A 20054-nucleotide genomic window follows, 5' to 3' on the forward strand; every position below is an offset into this window, starting at 1 on the left:
AGAGAAAAAAAAAGGTTTTTAGACCATGGCAGCAGTACTACAAAAGATGCCTAGTTCTGTTCTCTAAGGGAACTTATTGGAAAGAAGATATTCATTTGATTACGTGAATTTGAACATGATCTAAGTGCGTTAGTGTACTTAGTGTAAGGGGTTTGCGTGTATGTGTGTAAGTCTCCCCATTATCTTAGAACATATTTTTTTGGAAGATCAAAACGATGTCTAAGACATTGCAGAAGAAGGTATTTATTGCATAAAAAAAGTTATAAATATAACTTATAACCTCAGATAATGATTAAAAGTATATTTTTAGGGGCCAGCCCTGTGGCCTAGTGGTTGAGTTTGGCATGTTCCACTTCAGTGGCCCAGCTTCGCAGGTTTGGATCCCAGACACGGCCATACACCACTTGTCAGCCATGCTGTGGAGGCAACCCATATATAAAACAGAAGAAGAATGGCATGGATGTTAGCTCAGGGCTAATCTTCCTCAAGGCAAAAGAGAGGAAGATTGGCAACAAATGTTGGTTCAGGGCTAATCTTCCTTAGCAAAAAAAGAAAAAAAAATATATATATATTTACATATATATATAAAAAACCATCTGAGGTCAAAGGCGTCTTTTAGATTTGACATTCTGATGTATAATCTGCACAAAACAAAGTCATAAAATCTCAGCGTTTATAGGGACTTTAAAAATCATCTGGGGGCCACCCTGGTGGTGTAGCAGTTAAGTTTGTATGCTCCACTTCAGCAGCCCAAGGTTTGCTGTTTTATCTCAGGGCCAATCTTCCTCAGCAAAAAAAGAGAGGAGGATTGGCAGCAGATGTTAGTTCAGGGCTGATCTTCCTCAAGAAAAAAATAAATAAATCATCTAGTCACCAAATTTCTCCCAGGTTTTGATTCACTCCACAAAACGTTTCACCAAGGTTATCCAGTGTCTACTTGAACAACTCCAGTGAAAGAGCAAACATGCCGTCTCTATCAAGCAATGTAGTGTTTGTTTCATGTTCAGCCTCTTTGCAAATATAGTCAAATCTCTTATTCATGGGTTCTGTACTTTAAAATTTGCCTACTTGCAAACATTTACTTGTAAACCCCAAATCAACTCACAGTATTTTCACAGTCATTCGTGGACACGTACAAAGTGGCAAAAATTTTGAATTGCAGGATATGCACGTTACTAGCTGAGGAACAAGGTGACGTTCTGCCTTCTTGTTTCAAATCACCTATTGTAAACAAGCGTCCTTTTGGGGGGGTCTATTTCATGCCATGTTTTTTGCATTCTTGTATTTTTTATTGTTTATTTTGTTTCACATAGCCCTGAAGCTTAATGCTGAAGCGCTGTCTAGTGTTCCTGAGCACAGGAAGGCTGTGCTGTACCCTACAGGAGAAAATACATGTGTTACGTTAGCTTTGTTTAGGCAAGAGTTATAGAGCTGTTGGCTGTGAGTTCAATGTCAGTGAATCAACAATGTATACTAAATAGGGTATCTTTAAACACAAACACACGTAAAACAAAGTTACGTATTGATCGGTTGACAAAAAGTTGTAAACAGGGGCTCCCAGGAAACTAATCCTATATCTTTCGCAGGGGTGAAGATTCGATATTCACTAACTCAGTTTTTGTGCAACATTACAGAACATAACTACTGTAATGTGAATTGACTGCACAAAAAGCATACAACAAATACAGCTTTCCTTTCTTTTGTCTATCTTAGTCATCTCAGATGACAATTTTGAACTTTCTCACTGTAGAAAGAATGCATTTTATGGTGTCACTTTTACTTTCTAATGAGAAAAAAGTTAAATGATTACAAATCATATCACCTGTGATTATGTATTATGCCTACAATCAGACTCCCATTGTGTTTCTCCTCTGTCAAAAAACTATTTTTGCAAAAACAGCCATAAATTATAGCCCATTGGAGTCAGTTTACAGTCAACCCTTATAGCCCTGACAGAGAGAAGGCAAAATCATATTCACCACGGCTGGAGAAGGGCAGCAACATGATAGAGAAATATGATAGGGACACAACTTTTAAACCATCCTTGAAATTCATGATCCCTAATGTTTTTCTAGCATTAGGATTCAATGACAGTCCTTCAGAAACACCCTTGGCAACTGTCAGTATTCCAAATGTGTGAGCAGGGCTTGACAGGAAAGAAAAGTTTGTCATATGTTAAAGTGTTGATGGTAGAGAGGCTAGAGAGTGGCATCAAGGGGACAAGGGGAGAATTAAAGCTCTTGGATTATCCTTTGCTTAGATTAATACTCTATTTTCCTCTTTGCCATGAAGCTGTGGAACAATCAGAACAGAAGCCAAGATATAGTGACAATATTTACCATGCATTAAATTTTCACACCCGCCACAACATTTCCCAGCCTCCTTAAGCAGGGCCATGTAACTAGTCCTGGCCAATGATGTTTGAGCAGACGTGACATAATTCTTCTGGTAGAAGCTTAGAAGTCTTCCTCTCGCTTCCCTTGCACTGTCTTCCTCTGGCACAGCAAGCCCTAGAATTTAATTGCACTGATGGTGCCACAAGAGGGCAGAATCTCTGTGATGGTCCTGGACAGCAGCAATGAGAAATTCAGAGAAATTTTATTTCCCCACACTTATTATGGTCCAGCCTCCCTTGAATAATAAAAGGGTTGAGTCAGACTAATTTGGCTAAAGAACATACTCAAATGGAAATGGAAAAGATGAGCCTGAAAAGGTAGCCTGTGTGTGTGTTTTTCAGAACTGCAGTGTCAAGCTGAGGATTTGGTATTGTGCTCGTCTAAAGGCACCGCGATGACTTTGGAGGCCTTGTTATCCAAAGGTGTCTATAAATCTCTCTGATTATTTCTAACAAATGTCTGAATTGCTCAAATGTGAGGGAGGCTTGAAACAGTAGTAAGAAGTCTGCAGTGAGGAAAAAGAACTTCCTCAGAATAAATTCTGAAAAAGCTATCATGTCTAGAAGAGACTAGGAACTCTTGACTCCTTGAAGTCTGACACTATCTTAGTGCGATAATTTTAAAGTAACTGAATACACGGACCTGGCCCAGCAGAATGTGCCTCAGGGGACAAACATCTCCCCAGGCTTGGCTTCTGCTGTCACCTTCACCATATTTTTCTCTAGTGATGACTTCCAGGAGCTGTCATTTGAACTGACTGTAGATTGGACTTGGTATCTATAGGACCAAGAGAAACTTCAAATTTTTCCCTTTAAAGGCTAAAGTAAAGCCCTTAAACTGAGGTTATGTTATTACTTTATTGAGTAAAATTAAATGGAGATTTAAATATAAGCTGTAAAATCTTTCTAAATGTAAATTCCAATCCAGGTTTCAAGGGAATCTGAGATTCTCTTGAGGAACCAGGGTTTTATGAATGTAAATCTTTGACGTATTATGTGCCAAAGATTCTTCCTTCTGCAAACAGAAAGCATAGCAGAACACAACATAAAATAACATGAACTTTATCCATGGCTTTAGCCTTTTCTTTTTGAATTTAGCTCGTCAACACAGAGCCACAGGGGTCTATCTTTAAAGCCCTAACATTCTGCTTTGAGATTAGACTTGCCGATGAAAATAAAAATAACATTCCTCTCTCATAAAGTCCATATCCTCAAAAAATTGAGGTAGATAAATAGTGACTTGTATTTGTTATATCAATTGTGCATATCATTATGGCATTTCACATGATGTTTGTTTTTTCCCCACCTGTAATTTAGTTTGACATCTGGGAATGAATATCTGAAGCATGCCTAGTTATAATTTTCCAGCTCTTAATAGTGTATAATTATAGTATTTGTAGGCATTGTGAATTTAATTGACATATAAACAATATGCTGGTGGATGATAAGCACATACTAATTTCCATATTAAAAATTGAAAGTAAGTAAGAAGCTTTTTTCTTTATAAGTCTTTTGACAGAGCCTCTCTCAAAGGCTTAACTTATTTTTTTCTCATAATTATGTTATCAGGATAGGTTTGGCTCAAAATAAGAGTATTTATCCTAGCTTTGATAAGGATCCAAATGCTAAGTGATATGTCGAAAACTGAATAGAAGGCAAACAAATAATTCAGAAGACAAAAACAGAGAAATGAGTGAGAGTTGGAGGGTGTAGATGCACGAAAAAGAAATTATTTACAAAGGAAACACTTCTTTTGGAGAGGAGGGAATGAGCGATTCTACAGCACCCCTGCACCTCTTTCCTCACCCAATGTAGTGATTAAGAGCTTCTGTGGCATGAGATAGACCTGAATTTAAATATCCATATGTCATTTAATAGGTACATGTCCTTGGGCACACTTGGGTACTCTCTTAGTCACAGTCTCTTAATACGTAAAAAGCATCTCCTGTCTCTCATTCCTTAACAGCTAATTTGCTAGGAAATTCTTTCAAGAAATCCTGTTGGCTCTGCTTTCAAAATATGTCCATGTTGTTCCATGTCCCCATGTTCCCTCATCTGAATGCTGCCATATGCTTCTCCCTTGCCTCCTGCTTCCACCCTTACTCCCTTCTGTCTGTTCTCAATGCTGCAGCCATAGTGAACCTGTGAAAATCTAAGTCAGATTGTGTCACTCCTCTCCTCCAAACCTTCCAGTGACTTCCCTCCTCATCCAGAGTAAAAGCCAAGGTTGTTACAGGGGGTGCTCTCCCTGACTCCCCCTTCCCCGCCCCATGCCCTCTCTCTAACTAGGCTCTCTCACTGCTGTGCTCCAACCACTCTGATCTTTCTGCTATCCTTAAACACAACAGGCAAAACTCCTACCTTAGGAATACTCTGCCCTGAGATGTCTCGAGTTTTTGCTAAATAGTAACTTCTCAGTGAGGCCTACATTGACCACTCTATTTAAAAGTACAGCTTACCCCTCCCTACCCCATCCATTATCCCTCCTTCCCATTCCTATTTTTCCCATAGCACTCCAACTTCTAGGGTACTATATAATTTGCTTATTATGCTTATTGTGTATTCTCTCTTTCCCCCTTTAGGATGTAAACTTAACAAAGGCGGGGGTTTGCTCTGTTTTGTTCACTGACGTGTATCAAGCTCCTGGAACAGTGCAGTAAACCTAGTAGGTACTCAATAAATACTTGTTAAATGAATGAATGAATAGGTACTTATGCCATAGTGGATTAAATTCAATAGTTTAATAGTGCTCCTATATTCTTGCCTAGATACCTCTCAACTTTCCTATTGAGAAATGCCATCAGTCCTCCTCATATCATCTCACGTCATCATTCCCTCCCATATGATACATGGGAGTCCTTTCCCATATATCAGTCCTCCCCATATTCTCTCCTCAAGAAATGGACATAAAAAGACACGATGCAACAAAAGTTTTTAAAAGATTAGAATGAGCTATATTTTTAGCTTCATTAATATGCTTGCTTGCTTTGAGACCTAGGGCCCTGGGCCACCAACACGTTGATAGCTTTATTGGAAGCATTTTAGCTAATCCTTTGCAGAACCCACTGCTAATAGAACCTCCTGAAGAGATTAAGCCTCTTTGGAAGTACTAAACACACACACACAATCAGGAACAATAGGCAATTTTAAGATCAAGTGAGTGAAGGAGGATCAGCAACAGCACTAAGAGGTGACAAAATATCCTGAGATTTAAATAATGTTTCCATCTCATTAACACATTAACTGCTTAGTTAACTGCATATGACATGTAGGGGAAAAAAGAAATACTACTGCTTCCTTGCACTGTGGTGAAGCATACATTAGATAATGTGTGAGGGTCCCAAAATTCAGCACTTATTTCTCAGTAAACACTAGTTGATTTTGAATATTAAAACCAGGTACACTGCACTTTATAGTTTAGTATCAAAATTGTTCCATGTTTCTAAATTTTATTTTTTCTGACTATGACAAGCAAAGAACACTTTTTATATTAATTTAATCTCTCCAGTTAAGTTTCCTCCTGAGAAGGTATGTGCAGATTATTGTGTCTATATCAATATACTGTCATTCTCACTTATAACCCATTCTTCTATGATTTTGGTTACCCCACACAAATAAAATGACAAAATTGAATGTTTAAACCTGATATCTCATCTCTGGACCCATGCAGTCTTTTTCTCAGTGCAGACCCCTCATGAAACATAGCCTGAAATGGACTAGTTTGTCTCTACCATATCCTAAGGGTAATTACAATCTTTCATTAAGTTTCAGGCCATAGTCTCCCTCCTCCAGCAGACTCTCAATGTACTCATATAAAAAATCCATTAATTCTCTTATTCACTCTCTTGAAATGACTGTGATATACAAATGTGTGTGTGCATGTATACACAAAGATTAAAAGGTTAAAAGGCTGAAGTATCTGCCTAAATTATCCTTGAGGGTAATTCAGAGATTGACGTGAATACATATATATTTCTGTGACAAATATATATATATGTGTATATACATTTCACAGACATTAAATGAAAACTTTAACAAATGTGGCCGACAATTGTTTCTAAATCAGCCAACGCTTGCTGCTATTCTTTTTTAACAATCATTTTTATTTCTCATAGGTTACATTTTAACAGCTGAATCTAGCCTTTTTAATTCCTCCGAACATGTTATTTTAGTTTGTTGCTTGGGAAGTTTTTCACATTTGCAAGCTGATGACCGATTTGACTCCAGGGTACTGAGGTTCACAGTTTTGTCTTAATGAAGACTCCTTTTAACAATGTGATATTTTCAAGACTATCATCATTACTTACAAACTAAACAAAAAAGGTTGTCATAACAACCAGAGCTTAGTGGCTTAGTGTTCCAGATTTTCAGATTTAATTTTTATACCTAAGTAATATCATTTCTCTGCATTGCTTTAAACCACCTGTAAAATAAATGAAATGTTTACCTTGAGCATTAAAGAGGAATGCTTAAGGAATTTGCTGGAAATAAACATATCTGTGCAATTCATATGTGTGTTATATCTATAATATATACGTAAATACATGCTCTATATCTGTATGACCCCTTTCTTCTCTACATATCTATGACCTCAAATTCTGTCCATCCCTCAAGACCCAAACTCCACAAAATTGTCTCAGATACACTAGGTTCCCTGCTCCCCCATACTCTCATAGCCCTTTTTGAGCCTCTTTTCCAGCATTACCCTATCCTAGTTTGTATTCAATTTATGTGTGTAATCATCTGTCTTTATCCCGGGTTTCTGCACTCCTAAAAGATGGGAAATATCACCTTCCTTCTCTTAGTGTTTCTCACAGAGACCACCACAGCACCCTATAAAACATAGGACTTAGACCCTGAGCAAAATGAATATATGTCTTTGTCAAACAACTCCTTGGGCAGGCATGTAGAGTTCTGCTTTGATTGAGTACTGACATCCTCTGTACATATGCAGATAGGGCTGCCTTTGACTTGAGTTCAACATTCATCTTATTAAATATTAAAATGAGCTCTCTGTAGAGTACTGCCTCTTACTGTCACTTGATTAACTGCACTATAAAGTTATTTTATAATGCCAGGGAAAGTGTTAAGTATTCAAGACATCAAAAGACTACCATAGGTCTTAGAATGTAGAGGCCTTAAGATTTTAAGACCAGAATTAAATTAACTGTAGAGATAGAGAAGCCAAAATACTATTCACATTGGCTGTCTTCTTGAGGAATTTTCTGTTCTCATTTCTTTTTCAAGTCACAATGGAAAGATCCAGTTTTTGCATTTTGCACATGTACACAATATAACAGAATTGCGAAAGAATCTAATAAAGTGCACAGATATAAGAAACCCATTATGGAAACAAGACCATTAGGGGCAATGGGAAGCACTATCTTCTCGCATTTCATTTTCAAATATCTCTTATACTGAATATTCTACCCTTCCATTTTTTCACCCTGACTGAACACTCCTATTTCCACTCTCAGATTACTTCTTCCTGGTTATTCTTTCCCAGTTTCTCTTCTTATAGGCCATGAGGCAGGTAGTCGCAAATTAATATTGCTCATCACCACATCCTCAGAATTGTGAAGGGCTGTAGCCACGATCAATCCTAGACCTTAAGTTGTCACATCAACCACCCCTCCCCACCACAACCTTTCCTCTTTGCCACACATATCTACCTAGTCTCATCTCAGAGTACTCAATTAAGCTAAGGGCCTCTTCATAATTCCTCAAGTATTGCTTACTTATTCTCATATTTTCAATTGTGTTCATACTCTTCTGTATACTTGGAATGCTCTTCAATTTAACTCTCTTCCACAAACACTGAGTGTTTACTGTTTACCAGAGACAGGGTTAGTTACTGGATACTACACAAAAATGTAAATATGCAGCAGCAGCCTTTAAGGATACTTCTTTTAATCTCTGTCAATTCTTTTTTGTCTTTTCTCTACATGCTACTTGATACTTGGTGTTTTATGGAGGCTTCATTACATAGGCATGATTGATTAAATCATTGGACATTGGTGAGTGATTCAACCTCTAGCCCCACTCCCCTCCCTGGAAATTGGGGTGAGACTCAAAGTCCAAACTCTGCTCAAGCTTGGTTCCCCTGGCAACCAGTCCCCATCCTTAGTGCTTTCCAAAACACCTTCATTAACACAGACCTAGCTGTGGTGGAAAGGGGCTTGTTATGAATAACAAGACACCCATTTCACCTTTATGACTGAAGCATTTTCAGAACTGAAGATGAGGAGACCAAATCTAACAAAAGATGCTCCCATTGCTCTTAGCTATCACTCAGGAAATTCCAAGGGTTTGGGGAGCTGTGAGCCAAGAACGGTGGATGAAGATCAAATATATATAAGAAATATGTTTCTTATAAATCACAATATTGCACTTAGTTCCATTAAAGACATAGTTATCAGACAATTTGCTTTCCCTACTGATCAGTAAGGTTTTTTGGCGGACATGTGAGGAAATTTAGATTTAGGCGTCTTCGTTCCTTCGGGCTGCTATAACAGAATTCCATAGACTAGGTGGCTTATAAACAACAGAAATTTATTTCTCACAGTTTTGGAGGCTGGGAGGTCCAAGATAAAGGTCTTGGCAGATTCAGCGTCTGGTGAGGGCCCACTTCCTGGTTTATAAATGGCTGTCTTCTCATTGTGTCCTCAAATGGCAAGGGGCCGGGGAGTGAGGGAGTTCTTAGAGGTCTCTTTTATAAGGGCACAAATCCTATTCATGAGGGCTCCAATATCATCATCTAATCACTCCCACAGGCCCCACCTGCAAATACCATCATATTGGGGATTAGATTTCAACATATGAATGCGGGGGGGGGGGGGGCAGGGAACAAACATTTGGTCTATAGCAGAAAGTTCCCTTTTTTTCTATAACTTGGAAATATTTAGAATTCCCTTTCTAAAATCCAGACAATTTTTAGACAATTCATATTAAATCTCATAATGGCAAACACTGCAAGCCAGACTCTTGCTGTAAACTCATCCTACTGTGTGTATCACCAAGTATTTTTGGTACTGTAATTGACAGCAGTGTCCCCAAAAGCTCAGACTGTTAGGGAAAAGGCAGTATTAGAGAATTTCAGATTATTTTGTTATTATTTTTAACTGGTAATAAAATAATAATACTCAGGTTAAACAGTTTCAGTTCTGTTACACTGAGTGTACACAATCCACTTAATTGCTGGTGTGGGAATATCCATAGCCTTCCAAACAGGTATATATATGGAGGAAAGGAACTCCATGAGTGGTCCAGTAGCTGAAAGTGGAAATCACGAGCACTGAACCAGCAGAATTGCTATCTTCTAGGTCAAAAATGTGAAATATTGGTAATTTCATATGGTTCAACTTATATACCATCTGGGCAAAGTGTGACTGATTTTGGTAGTTAGCATGAGAATTTGAGCATGAATAGAGATTTCACACTATGTAGTTTATAGATACAATAGAATTGCATTAAGCAAAGCTCTCAGAACACAATATATGGGGAATTTTGTTGATATTAACTTGAGGACATTGGGGTTAAGAGGTAAGTCTGATAAATTTATCAATATATATTTATTTAACTGAAGATCTCCTGTTACTAGGCATCAGGAGAAAATTTCCTAGAATGGCTCTTCATATACTTGGAAATGCTACTAAACCAAATTAGTATTCATCCTACCTTCGTTTATCTAAATTTATCTGTTGAAAAGCCTAATATTTACCAAGAATGGCACTAAGTTTTGGAATCCAACAAAGAAAACACACAAAACTTATTCTAAAGGATATAGAACTCTATTAAAATCTTAAGTAAGTATTCAATATCGGGATACCTGCCTTTCGTCAGATCTGGGAAAAGTGGGAGGGGGCGTTTTTCTGGCTGGGTATTGTCAAGTCTGTATGGGATGTCTGGAACTGTAGCAGCCATTTTATGACGAAGCAGCAAATAACTCAGGAGCAATAGTCTGAGTAAGATAGAAGGCCCTTAAATTCATTGAGGTCTATCTTTTATGTAAAACAACACATTCCCAGATCTTAAACCAGTCCCTCTCAAAATGCCAGCCTGAAACCAGATCAACAGCGAATGCTGGAATATAAATCCCAATCATGGAAGTTTGTCCACAAAGACTATCAGGTAGACTAAACAGTGCGGTCAGTGACATGGCTGTTACGTTTTGGCACAAACTCCTAATTTCATTGAGTCTGCAACTGGATTATTTCAATACACATTTGGTTGAAGAATCCAACTCAGCAAGTGATCTGGGAAAAATTCATTTTTATTCAGAAATATGGAAACATACACCATTTTGGTACATAGACTAGGCCTGGGGTTTGCTCTTTTTAGGTAATTTTATCCTTCTTTGCTTCAATGCAATAATCCATTCAATAAATGCTCACTGACCACTCACTAAATTATACATGCAGGATATATGAATAAATCAAAAGCCTCCTTGGTCTCAGAAATATCACAAGCACCTCTGGGAGCTGGGTAAGGCAATCAGGAATTACAGTCCATGCTGAGGTAATTACAAAGCTGTTTACAGGTGTCGGGAGACATGTGTAGCGGGTTTGGAAAATGGAGGGGACTGGGGAGGGGAAAGCTGTACAGAAAAGGAGCCACCTGACTTAAGACTTGGAGGTGGCACATAAAGCCGGAGCCGTGTGGCCAGGGCGAGGGTGAAACTGTAGAGAACTGACTGAATGCCATGCTAAGGAGCTGGAATTTTACTGAAGGTGACAGATTATATGATCAGACTTGCATTTTAGTACCCTGACTCCAGGCATTTTTGGATACGGTAAGGTTGAAGTACTTGCTGGACCTTTGGTTAGAACTGTTGCTAAATTGAAAACACTATCTGTAACTGCAGAATGGCCCTGGGATTAATTTGAACAATTTACACAATGCCCATTGTAGTTCCTGCATCTCACTTATTTTTCAATTTTCAATCTTCACAACTACCCTTAAGTACCAATACAAAGAAACTGAGGCAGAGACAGTACCTTGTTGAAGCTGATTAAGTGGTCAAGCCTGGCTCTGAATTCAAGTCTTGAGCCCATATTCCCACTCATTTTCTACTGCCTCTGTAGCAAAACATGGGACATTTTCTTTTTTTCCTTCAGGGTGGCCAAAGCTCAATTATGGAAGCAATAGTGGCTTCTCTTGAAAATGAATCCTGGGTTCTGGGCCCCTGCCAAAACCCCTCTTCAGCTATTCCAGGGTCAGAGAAGCATCTGCATAAGGTACACTCGTCTTGGCCAGCTTAGTTTCACATTGGCACGTATGGCTCCATCCAGTATAACTTTTTCCCAAGACAATGTGGATTTTTATGGGAACCTTGTGGTTTTAAGTGTTGGCTTGACTTTTAAATAACTAGTGTAGGGAGAAGAAAGAAAAAAAACACTATAATTACTAAATTAGTATTCCGTGCTTTTTAAAAACTCAAGGCAACACCTGAAAATATTACACTGGGATCATGTACTTCTGAAGTTGTGATGGTTAATTTTATGTGTCAATTTCCCTGGGCCAGGGTGTCCAAACAGTTGGTGAAACATTACTGTAGATATTTCTGTGAAGGTGTTTTTTGGAGGAGATTAACATTTAAACCAATGGAGTTTCAGTAAAGCTCATTATTCTTCATGTGGGTGGGCCCCATCAAACTAGTTGAAGGCACTAATAGAAAAAGACCAACCTTCCCTGGAAGAGGAAATTCTGTCAGCAGACAAGTCCGGACTGGAACCGCAACTCTTCTTGGTTCTGCGGCCTTCAGCACTACCCCATCAGATTTTGGACCTGTCAAACCTCCACAATCCCATGAGCCAATTCCTTAAAATAAATCTCCGCAAACACATCCTGCTGATTGTTTCTCTGGAGAACCCCAATACAGAAACTAAACTTGTCTGGCCTCCACCACTCAATAAACTTACATTCTAAGAGCCAGCCTATTGAAGCTTTTTATGGGGATGGGACAATCCATGCTCTTCCCCCCAAACAGGAAAGGGAGGTGTTGTCTCATTCTTGTATAACCCTCAAATACTTTAGCTCAAGAAGACAAATTTAATAAATCAAATATTTTCTACCCAGACTCTGCTGTCCAATACCAAGTTATTCTTGATGTATTGTAAATCAGAAATTATTACTCATCTAGGAATTGCCAGAAATTAAAATGTTTTTATATAGCTCATTGAATCCCAAGGCAATACAAAGGAAGCTCTATCCCCATCTCCTCCAAGAAAACTGAGACAGTTAAATTTGTAATTTAATGGCAGAGATTTGAACCAAGAACTCAAAATCATTTTATGAACCCTAAACTCTTAGTCTTGCTTCTACTGTTCCCAAAAGGAAGCCTTAATGTTCCATAGAAAAACTCTCTAAACAAAGGATGACATCTGATTTGACAATGCCACCCGAATATAGGGAATAGCTGGACGAAGACATATAGATTAAATTGCATCCGTATTGAAGTAGTTGTCAGGTGGTTACTGAAGAGTCTAAAGATAGGCTCTACTGCACAGAGAAAAATTAAAAAAACTTAAGGTCTCAGCAAACTAGTAGTTTAACACTAGGGGCATAAGGAAACTTAATGTTATGGTGAGGACTGACCTAGGCAGCTGTTTGGTTCCAGGGAGGGATGTCGAACCACCCAGAGCAATTTTTCAAGAATCCAGAAATACAGACTTTTATGTGAATATTCTGGTTCTTAGATATTGATTTAAAAACAGTACAGCACCCTCTCTCACCAAAAGTCTGGGGCCAAACAGACCACCAGTTTACCACCTGTTTTCCAATATTCTTCTAACACTAACTGTATTCCAAAAATGACCAAACTGGAATTAAAATATTCAGTAGCTACTCAGTTTTTCCCTGCCCTAATACAAAACCCTAGAAACTAAGTCATTCTATTTTAAGTGGCAAGAGGCATTTCACTACTCATAATGTAGATTTCACTCACTGATACAATTACTAATTAGAGCCAATCTCTTAACCCATTTCTACTAGTCAAAGCTCCACAATAAATTGGGAATATTTCCTACATTCCACCCTACATGCTATTACATTTCATTTCGAATATTCTACTTTTATTCAGTCTAAACAAGACATAGCAGTCATTAGCAAATTTATCAAGGCAAAAATTTCAGATTTAGCTTACAGGTCTAGAGGAAAATAAATGAAGCTCTTCAACTTCAATCTGTATATACTATTGGTTTTCCTCATGATTAACTAATTATCATTCATGGAGAAAAACGATTTTACTCCTTCAACGTAAAGGGGAAGACTAAAAGTATACTTTTTTCCTCCCTTAAAAGAAAAAACGATTACAGGACAACCAAAATCACATTTGCATTTCTCTTTTGTAACACATTACCAACTAGGTCCTGATTTACGAATGAAAAACTAAACAAAATCTCAGAATTTAAAACCAAGAAACAAGCTAAACTGCATACATAATTTGATCAAGAAACTAACACTGGAATATTACCCTGACAAAAAAGAAAGCACATGCTCAATGATCACATTCCATATTTCAGAGGAGAGGCATTGAGGATTCATGCAGTAAGTTTATTTACAAACATATTTAGTATGCTGAGTTCAAGAGTTTGATTCATTTTTCACAGAGAGTGCACCTCTTAAAATGCTTCTCTTCATATCTGTGAATAAAAACACAAAAAATTAATGGTATTAAAAACAGCCCATTCACTTAACAGAAATCACGTAGTTTCATTAAGGTACTGTCTGTCCATCAATTTATGACTGGTACATCAGAAAGCGTTTACAGTATCATGACTTAGTCATACTGATTTGCTTCATCACATGCACCAGAATCTTTCCGGATTAACGGCTTGGAAAAATCATTTCCCTTCTAAACCATAACAAAGTCTTTCTTTTCCAAAGTATACTTCGGAATTTATTCCGATCAACCCACAGCTTTCTACAGTGTTGCTTTGAGAAAAATTCTGATTATCATTGAGCTAAATAAGTCTTTTCTACTCAGGCAGGGAATCAGCTCAGCTCCCAGGATACAAGACTCCTGTGGGCACATGCTAACATGTATCGCCCTAAAGATAGACTAACATTAATCAGTCTACTAGAACTTTACCTGGTTAAGAGTGTGAGCTCTGGAACAAGACTGGGTAAAAATCCTGGTCCACCATCACTAGCTATGGGACATTGGGCAACTTAACGTCTTTGTGTCTCAGATCAGGTTTAATATCATCCACTTCACAGGCTTGTGAGGGAACCACGTGAGATTAGTAATGTAAAGAGTGCCTGACAAACAGTAGTACTCAATAAACACTGGCTTTCAGGCAAAGAAACATTTGTTTATAGGTCTATCAACCTATCTCCACCAATATCACATCTACACTTAACTTTAGGAATTAGCCCAACACACAAAAATGTATTTATGTTGGGGGGGAGGGGGCGGTGGTGCAGGGGCAAGAAGGGAGGAAGAAAGGGAAAGCATAGCTTTGGGAAGATTAGAAATCCATTAATTACCTGTTTCATGGATTAACTAAAACATCCTTATTTCTTAAGCAGTTGGTGTCTTACTATAAAGAAAGGTGCAGCAAATCCAGATCCAAAGTACAGAGTCATCACAGCTAGTAACCGCCACTTGTTTTCCACTGAAAATGGCACATTCTGTTAGGAAAAAAACAGAACGAGCCACAAAAACAGAACTTCAAGTCATCTGATTTTACAGATCAAAAATAAGTACACAAAGAATGCTAAATAATTCTTTTACATAATTAGGTTATATATGCCACACATCACAGCACCTTTTTAAACACTACTACCTTTCAAATCCTATGACCTTCATCAGACATAAAATTAGAAGGTAAAACATATCTAGTTTTACTGAGCACCAAGCAGAGGTCTTAAGGACTCAGGTGTAAAATAGAAATTTTAGAAATTTAGAAAATCGAAAAAATGGACTCTCCAAAGCAGTTATTTTAGAAACAGAAAGCATGTTCTAGTTCACTATTCGTTAGAAACTAGCCGCCTAGTACAGGCGCGCGGCAACGTTAACTGCACCAGAGTTGCAGTTGTGCAGAACCAAGCAGCCCGACCCTGTGCCTATAACCAGGCCTCGCGTGACCCCCGAGGGTGTTACTGCGAACCACCCTATTGACGGCATTTATACTTGAGGCTAAACCCAACCTCAACCAAGGAGGGTTAATACTTCTAGTTTAGTCAACCGGTTAGGTAAGACTGGACCCACAACCACAGGCCCTCATATCCTCATTAGTTTCCCCTGACCTTCACTCCGAGTCGGGTGACCTCTAGCTCGGCGTGAAGCCGCAATACCTGCAGCCATGCTCTCCAGGGCCTTCCCGAGCCTGGAGGGCGGCGGAAGGAAGAGCGAGGGCGAGGCAAGGCCTCCGGTTCTACCTAGTCAACCTTTCCGCGGGGACGGCGCGCAGCCCGGGGCCTGAGCTGCCCCCGTTCCCCGGCGGCGGGGGAGTGCTCGGCGGCGTCCCTGCTCACACTCGCCGCTTACCACCTCCCTCTCCACGGCCCGCCGCGGCCTCGGAGCTGAGCGAGCCGCACCAAGTGGCCCTCCCCCACCGAAGCCGGGCCCTGACACACTAACCTTCCCTGGGCCCTCCTCATAGTGGCTCCTACGGACCACAGAAGTTGTGAACCTCCGGATGCTGTGTCCCAACATAGCGCGGTCGGAAGCTCTGCGACAGGAGCAGAGACCAAAGGCAGAAGAAATGGCGGCACCAGCCCAAACCCTCCTTTTCTCACGACCTTGTTCCCGGGTGTGCAAGAACCGAAAGGGAAGATGGGAAATGGGACAGAGCTCTCGGAAAACGCGACAAAGCAGCTGCCTCCGAGGATTGTGGGAATTGTAGTTCAGGACATCGCGGCCGCTTGTCGGCGCTGAAGGATTGTGGGAACTGTAGTCTGGCGCCACGCTTCTGGAGGACCACACCAACGTCGTTTCTTACTAACAGTGATTCATGCAGGCTTGAATTCTTGTCAGGATTCTTGGGGCCCGTATGCAGAACGGTTTTGCTGAATTCAGTGAAGCAGTCTCACCACGTGTGCTCTAGTTATGGAACAGGAAGATCAACCTCTCCCATTTCTTTTTTTGTAACTATATTCCAGTTGCCTGCGATTTGGCAGTAACTTTGCGAGCGCTGAGAGAGATGTCTGCTGTGATCTTATCTGAGGAGATGAAGCGTAAACACAAGTAACCAAACAATATGCGGGACAAAGCGTGTCAGAGAGAAAACTGAGCTGAAGTGCTAAGGGAGGAATTCCTGAAGATAGAGGGAACTGAACAGAATTAGAGACAGAAGGCAGAGAAAACTCAAGGCCAGTATGAGTGCGGCATGTTCAGAGCGTGGAAAAGACAAGCAGCCTCTGATATCTGGCGCTAGCCCGGACCAGGAATTGGTGTTCTCCTGCTGAATGTAAACATTTTCACAGAACATCAACATCAGACAAAATTACCCTGTGTCAGTGATGGATCAAGAAAAGAGTAAGATCACTCTATTATCATATCTGAACATAGCCAAAACATGAACATTGTCCGATTCACAAAAATGACCAAACACCGTCGTATCCAGTCTAATATGATGACTTCTGCTCCTTTACCAGTTACAACCTTAACCTTGGACTAGTCTTTCTTCCTCCTAAGTAAGAGAGCCAAAGTCAAACTGAGACAGACATCTCGGTGGGCTTGGTGCGGCCCTACGTTAAATAAGTCTGTACATAAAGGAAGCCATGTCTACCTGAAGTCGGCCACACCTTCTGTGACATGGAGCAAGTCAGAGGCTCGTGCATGCCTGCTACAACCCACTGGGCAGAGGGGCCACAAACTGAACGCAGCTCCAGAACCAATTAGCCAACTGATCACATGCCCCGAGGTCCAATCCCCAGCTGCAGGGACCACTTCCCCCGTCCAGAACCCCTGAAAGAAACCCCCTTGACTCAGCTCAAGACTGCTCTGGATGGTTTCCAAGACAGCCCAGGCTCTCTACAGCCTATCCCTTTCCCTTTCCTAAGTCTTGCTTAAGTGCTTAATAAAACTAGCTTGTACTTTATTCTGTGTCTCTCACTTGAATTCTTTGCGGAGGATGCCCAAGGACCCACTTTCACAGTACCGGGCTAGGGTACCCGGCCCGGTAACAAAATAAACCCAAATCCTGTAATAAGCCCTAACGCCCTGCTGAGATGCCCAGGGTTCCTCATGGTATTTGGTTTCCCTTACAGCAACAGGTAAGAGACCCAGCTTGTTCAATTATAGGTGTGTTCCTGGTGGTCTTTGCCTAGTGGGCATTGGGAAGAAACCAGTGATTAAGGAAGCTGGGAGATTGTGAAGGGCCCTGCTAAACTAAGTTTTATGTTATTTATCTTGTGTTCCTGGTGGTCTTTGCCTAGTGGGCATTGGGAAGAAACCAGTGATTAAGGAAGCTGGGAGATTGTGAAGGGCCCTGCTAACCTAAGTTTTATATTATTTATCTTTGGGGAGTGCTTCAGATGGCTCATTTATACAGCAGTAGTAAACAAAATTGAATAAGACCTAGGTCTTGCTTTGAAAACTGGGTATAAAATGTATACTTTAATCTTTCTTTAACTTTTGAAAGAGAAAGGCCATGTTTACCCCTGACCGAAAAAAACCTTTAAAAATATTGTTTTATTTCTACAAGTAACTTCTGATTGATAGAGAGGCGTGTAATACATTATAACTGGTGTTCTCCACCTAATAGATAGAGGATATATGATACTTGATTTTTTTAAAAGTCCCACTCAGTGCCTTTACGTATTAAAGGATTCAGGTTTAACTATAATTGGGAAACATTTTCACATTTAATATTTCTGGATTCTCCTTTTCAGTCTAATGTAAGTCATATCACCTGTATATTTGGTTCATTGTTACTTCTAATTCACTTTAATTGAGTCTCCTCTGTGTATCTGGCTTTCAGCCAACTCCAAAGGGAATCCAGGAGAGATTCTAGCATATGACTTCAGAATTGTCTGCCTCCTCATGGGCCCCGTGGCAAATTAAAGATAGCTGCAAGTTATTTTTATCAAGAGGTGGGGTTTATGCCTTCTCTCCCTGAATCTGAGTGGACTCTGTGACTATTTTAACCAAGAGAATTTGGCAAAAGTGATGCTGTGGCAGTGTCTTGCCCAGACTTATGATAGTGGCGGCTTTCTTTCCTGTCTTTTGGAACACTTGCCCCTGGAAGTCTGAGCCTTCATGTAAGAAGTTTGGCTACTCTGCTGGAGAGTACCCAAGAATCTACCAAAAGGAGGTGGAGGTTGGCTCACACATCAGGCATATGAGTGAAGCTATCTTGGACCCTCCAGCCCAGTCTAGCTGCCTGCTGAATATCACTGAGTGACCCAGGTCAATGCTGTGTAGAGCTGGTGCAGAAGGGAGAGGGGCAGGTGACTGGCTTATTAGGGATGGGGGTTGTGGGGCTTTTATTAGGCAAGGGTTGGGGAGGAGTGCCTTTCACGGCATGTAGAGGTGAGGCTGTGCTTACACCTGCTCTGTCAGGTAGCATGCTACTACGTGTGACACATGTATCATTAGCATGCTATCTTTCCACCCCTGGGTGTGATTTTTACTATGGTAATGGGGCTAGGGTGGTCACCTTCAGTGGACTCCTGGGTGCTAGGGCACATGAGTAACCCTGGGAAAGTCCAGAGGCTGCGGAATGTGGGTCTTGGTGGCCTCTATCTGATTCTCCTAGCTTGACAATTCATTGGGAGCCTTATCTTGTTAGGCCAGGGGCTTTGCAGATGTCCCTGTCTCCTTAGGCTTGTTCCTGTCTCAGATTCAGTATGATACTCTTTTTTCTATAAAATGAATTTTAAGAGAAACAAGACATTTCACAAATTGCTACAAAATAGAAAACATCTTTAGGGACATGAGGTTTACTCCAAAGTTGTATTTTAAAAATAAAATCCAATTATTTTAAGTAGCAAGTAGAGTGTATATCATAGAGTGAGCAATGTACTTTCTAGACCCACATGAGTCTTTGGAGACTGAAATTACATTATATAGAACAGTATATCCAAAAATTAAAGTACAATATTTGTCATTTCTCTCAACAGCTACTATATTAGATTTTTAAGAACTAGGTTAAAGTTTATTTAAAAATAAATCATGTAGAGAAGAAATTACGTTTCTATCCTACATTAAAAAACTCAAGTTAACAAGTTTCTTTCGTCTTAAGTTTTTAGAATTTTTTACTACTGTAGAGTTAAAGCCAGAACTCGGTGTTAATTTTTATTTGAAATTTTGCATTTGTAGGGGATAAAAAGCCTGGTTTCAGGAAAGGAGAAAATGTGATTCCACTGAGGCAAGCAGGGTTGGAAAATATTCTGCCAGCCTTCTGAGTGATTTAGTGATAACCAAATGGAAGAAAAGTTTTTGCAAAAAATACTTGATCAAACTGTATGTTTTACTCTTCTTCTTGCTTCATTACTTTTGAATACCATTTTTTCCTTAAAATATTTCATGTTTTTTATTCCAGCTTTATCGCTTAATCTCTATGTAGGTTTAAGGATGTTTCACTATTTTGTAAAATTACTTCATAATATAATTATTTGTCACTGAGAATTGCCAAGTATAGGTAGATACATTTTTACAAGACGAATACGGAAACTAACATTTGTCAATTTGAAAATTGCAGATTCTAGT

At 39.7% G+C, this 20054-nt stretch overlaps 1 protein-coding gene and 1 non-coding gene across 2 annotated transcripts; both read right to left on the bottom strand.

Moving 5' to 3' along the window:
• Positions 1-13927: 13927 nt before the first annotated feature.
• Positions 13928-16226, bottom strand: COX7C (cytochrome c oxidase subunit 7C). The gene is made up of 3 exons (XM_014857048.3): positions 15981-16226; positions 14885-15028; positions 13928-14037 (listed from the first exon to the last, which is right to left on the bottom strand). The coding sequence occupies exons 1-2, from the start codon at positions 16053-16055 to the stop codon at positions 14912-14914; spliced, it is 192 nt and encodes a 63-aa protein (XP_014712534.1). The 5' UTR covers positions 16056-16226; the 3' UTR covers positions 13928-14037; positions 14885-14911.
• On the bottom strand, positions 14145-14206 carry LOC123289991 (small nucleolar RNA Z39). Its single transcript, XR_006534273.1, has one exon. It is a non-coding gene; the product is annotated as a small nucleolar RNA Z39 (small nucleolar RNA).
• Positions 16227-20054: the final 3828 nt, after the last annotated feature.

Source organism: Equus asinus, chromosome 9 (assembly GCF_041296235.1).
Source record: "Equus asinus isolate D_3611 breed Donkey chromosome 9, EquAss-T2T_v2, whole genome shotgun sequence".
Taxonomy (NCBI): domain Eukaryota; kingdom Metazoa; phylum Chordata; class Mammalia; order Perissodactyla; family Equidae; genus Equus; species Equus asinus.

Coding starts and splice junctions, on each gene's coding strand:
- COX7C (XM_014857048.3), bottom strand. CDS start 16,055: ATGTTGGGACACAGCATCCGGAGGTTCACAACTTCTGTGGTCCGTAGG. Junction 15,029..15,980: donor ATGAGGAGGGCCCAGGGAAG/GTTAGTGTGTCA, acceptor TTTTCCTAACAG/AATGTGCCATTTTCAGTGGA.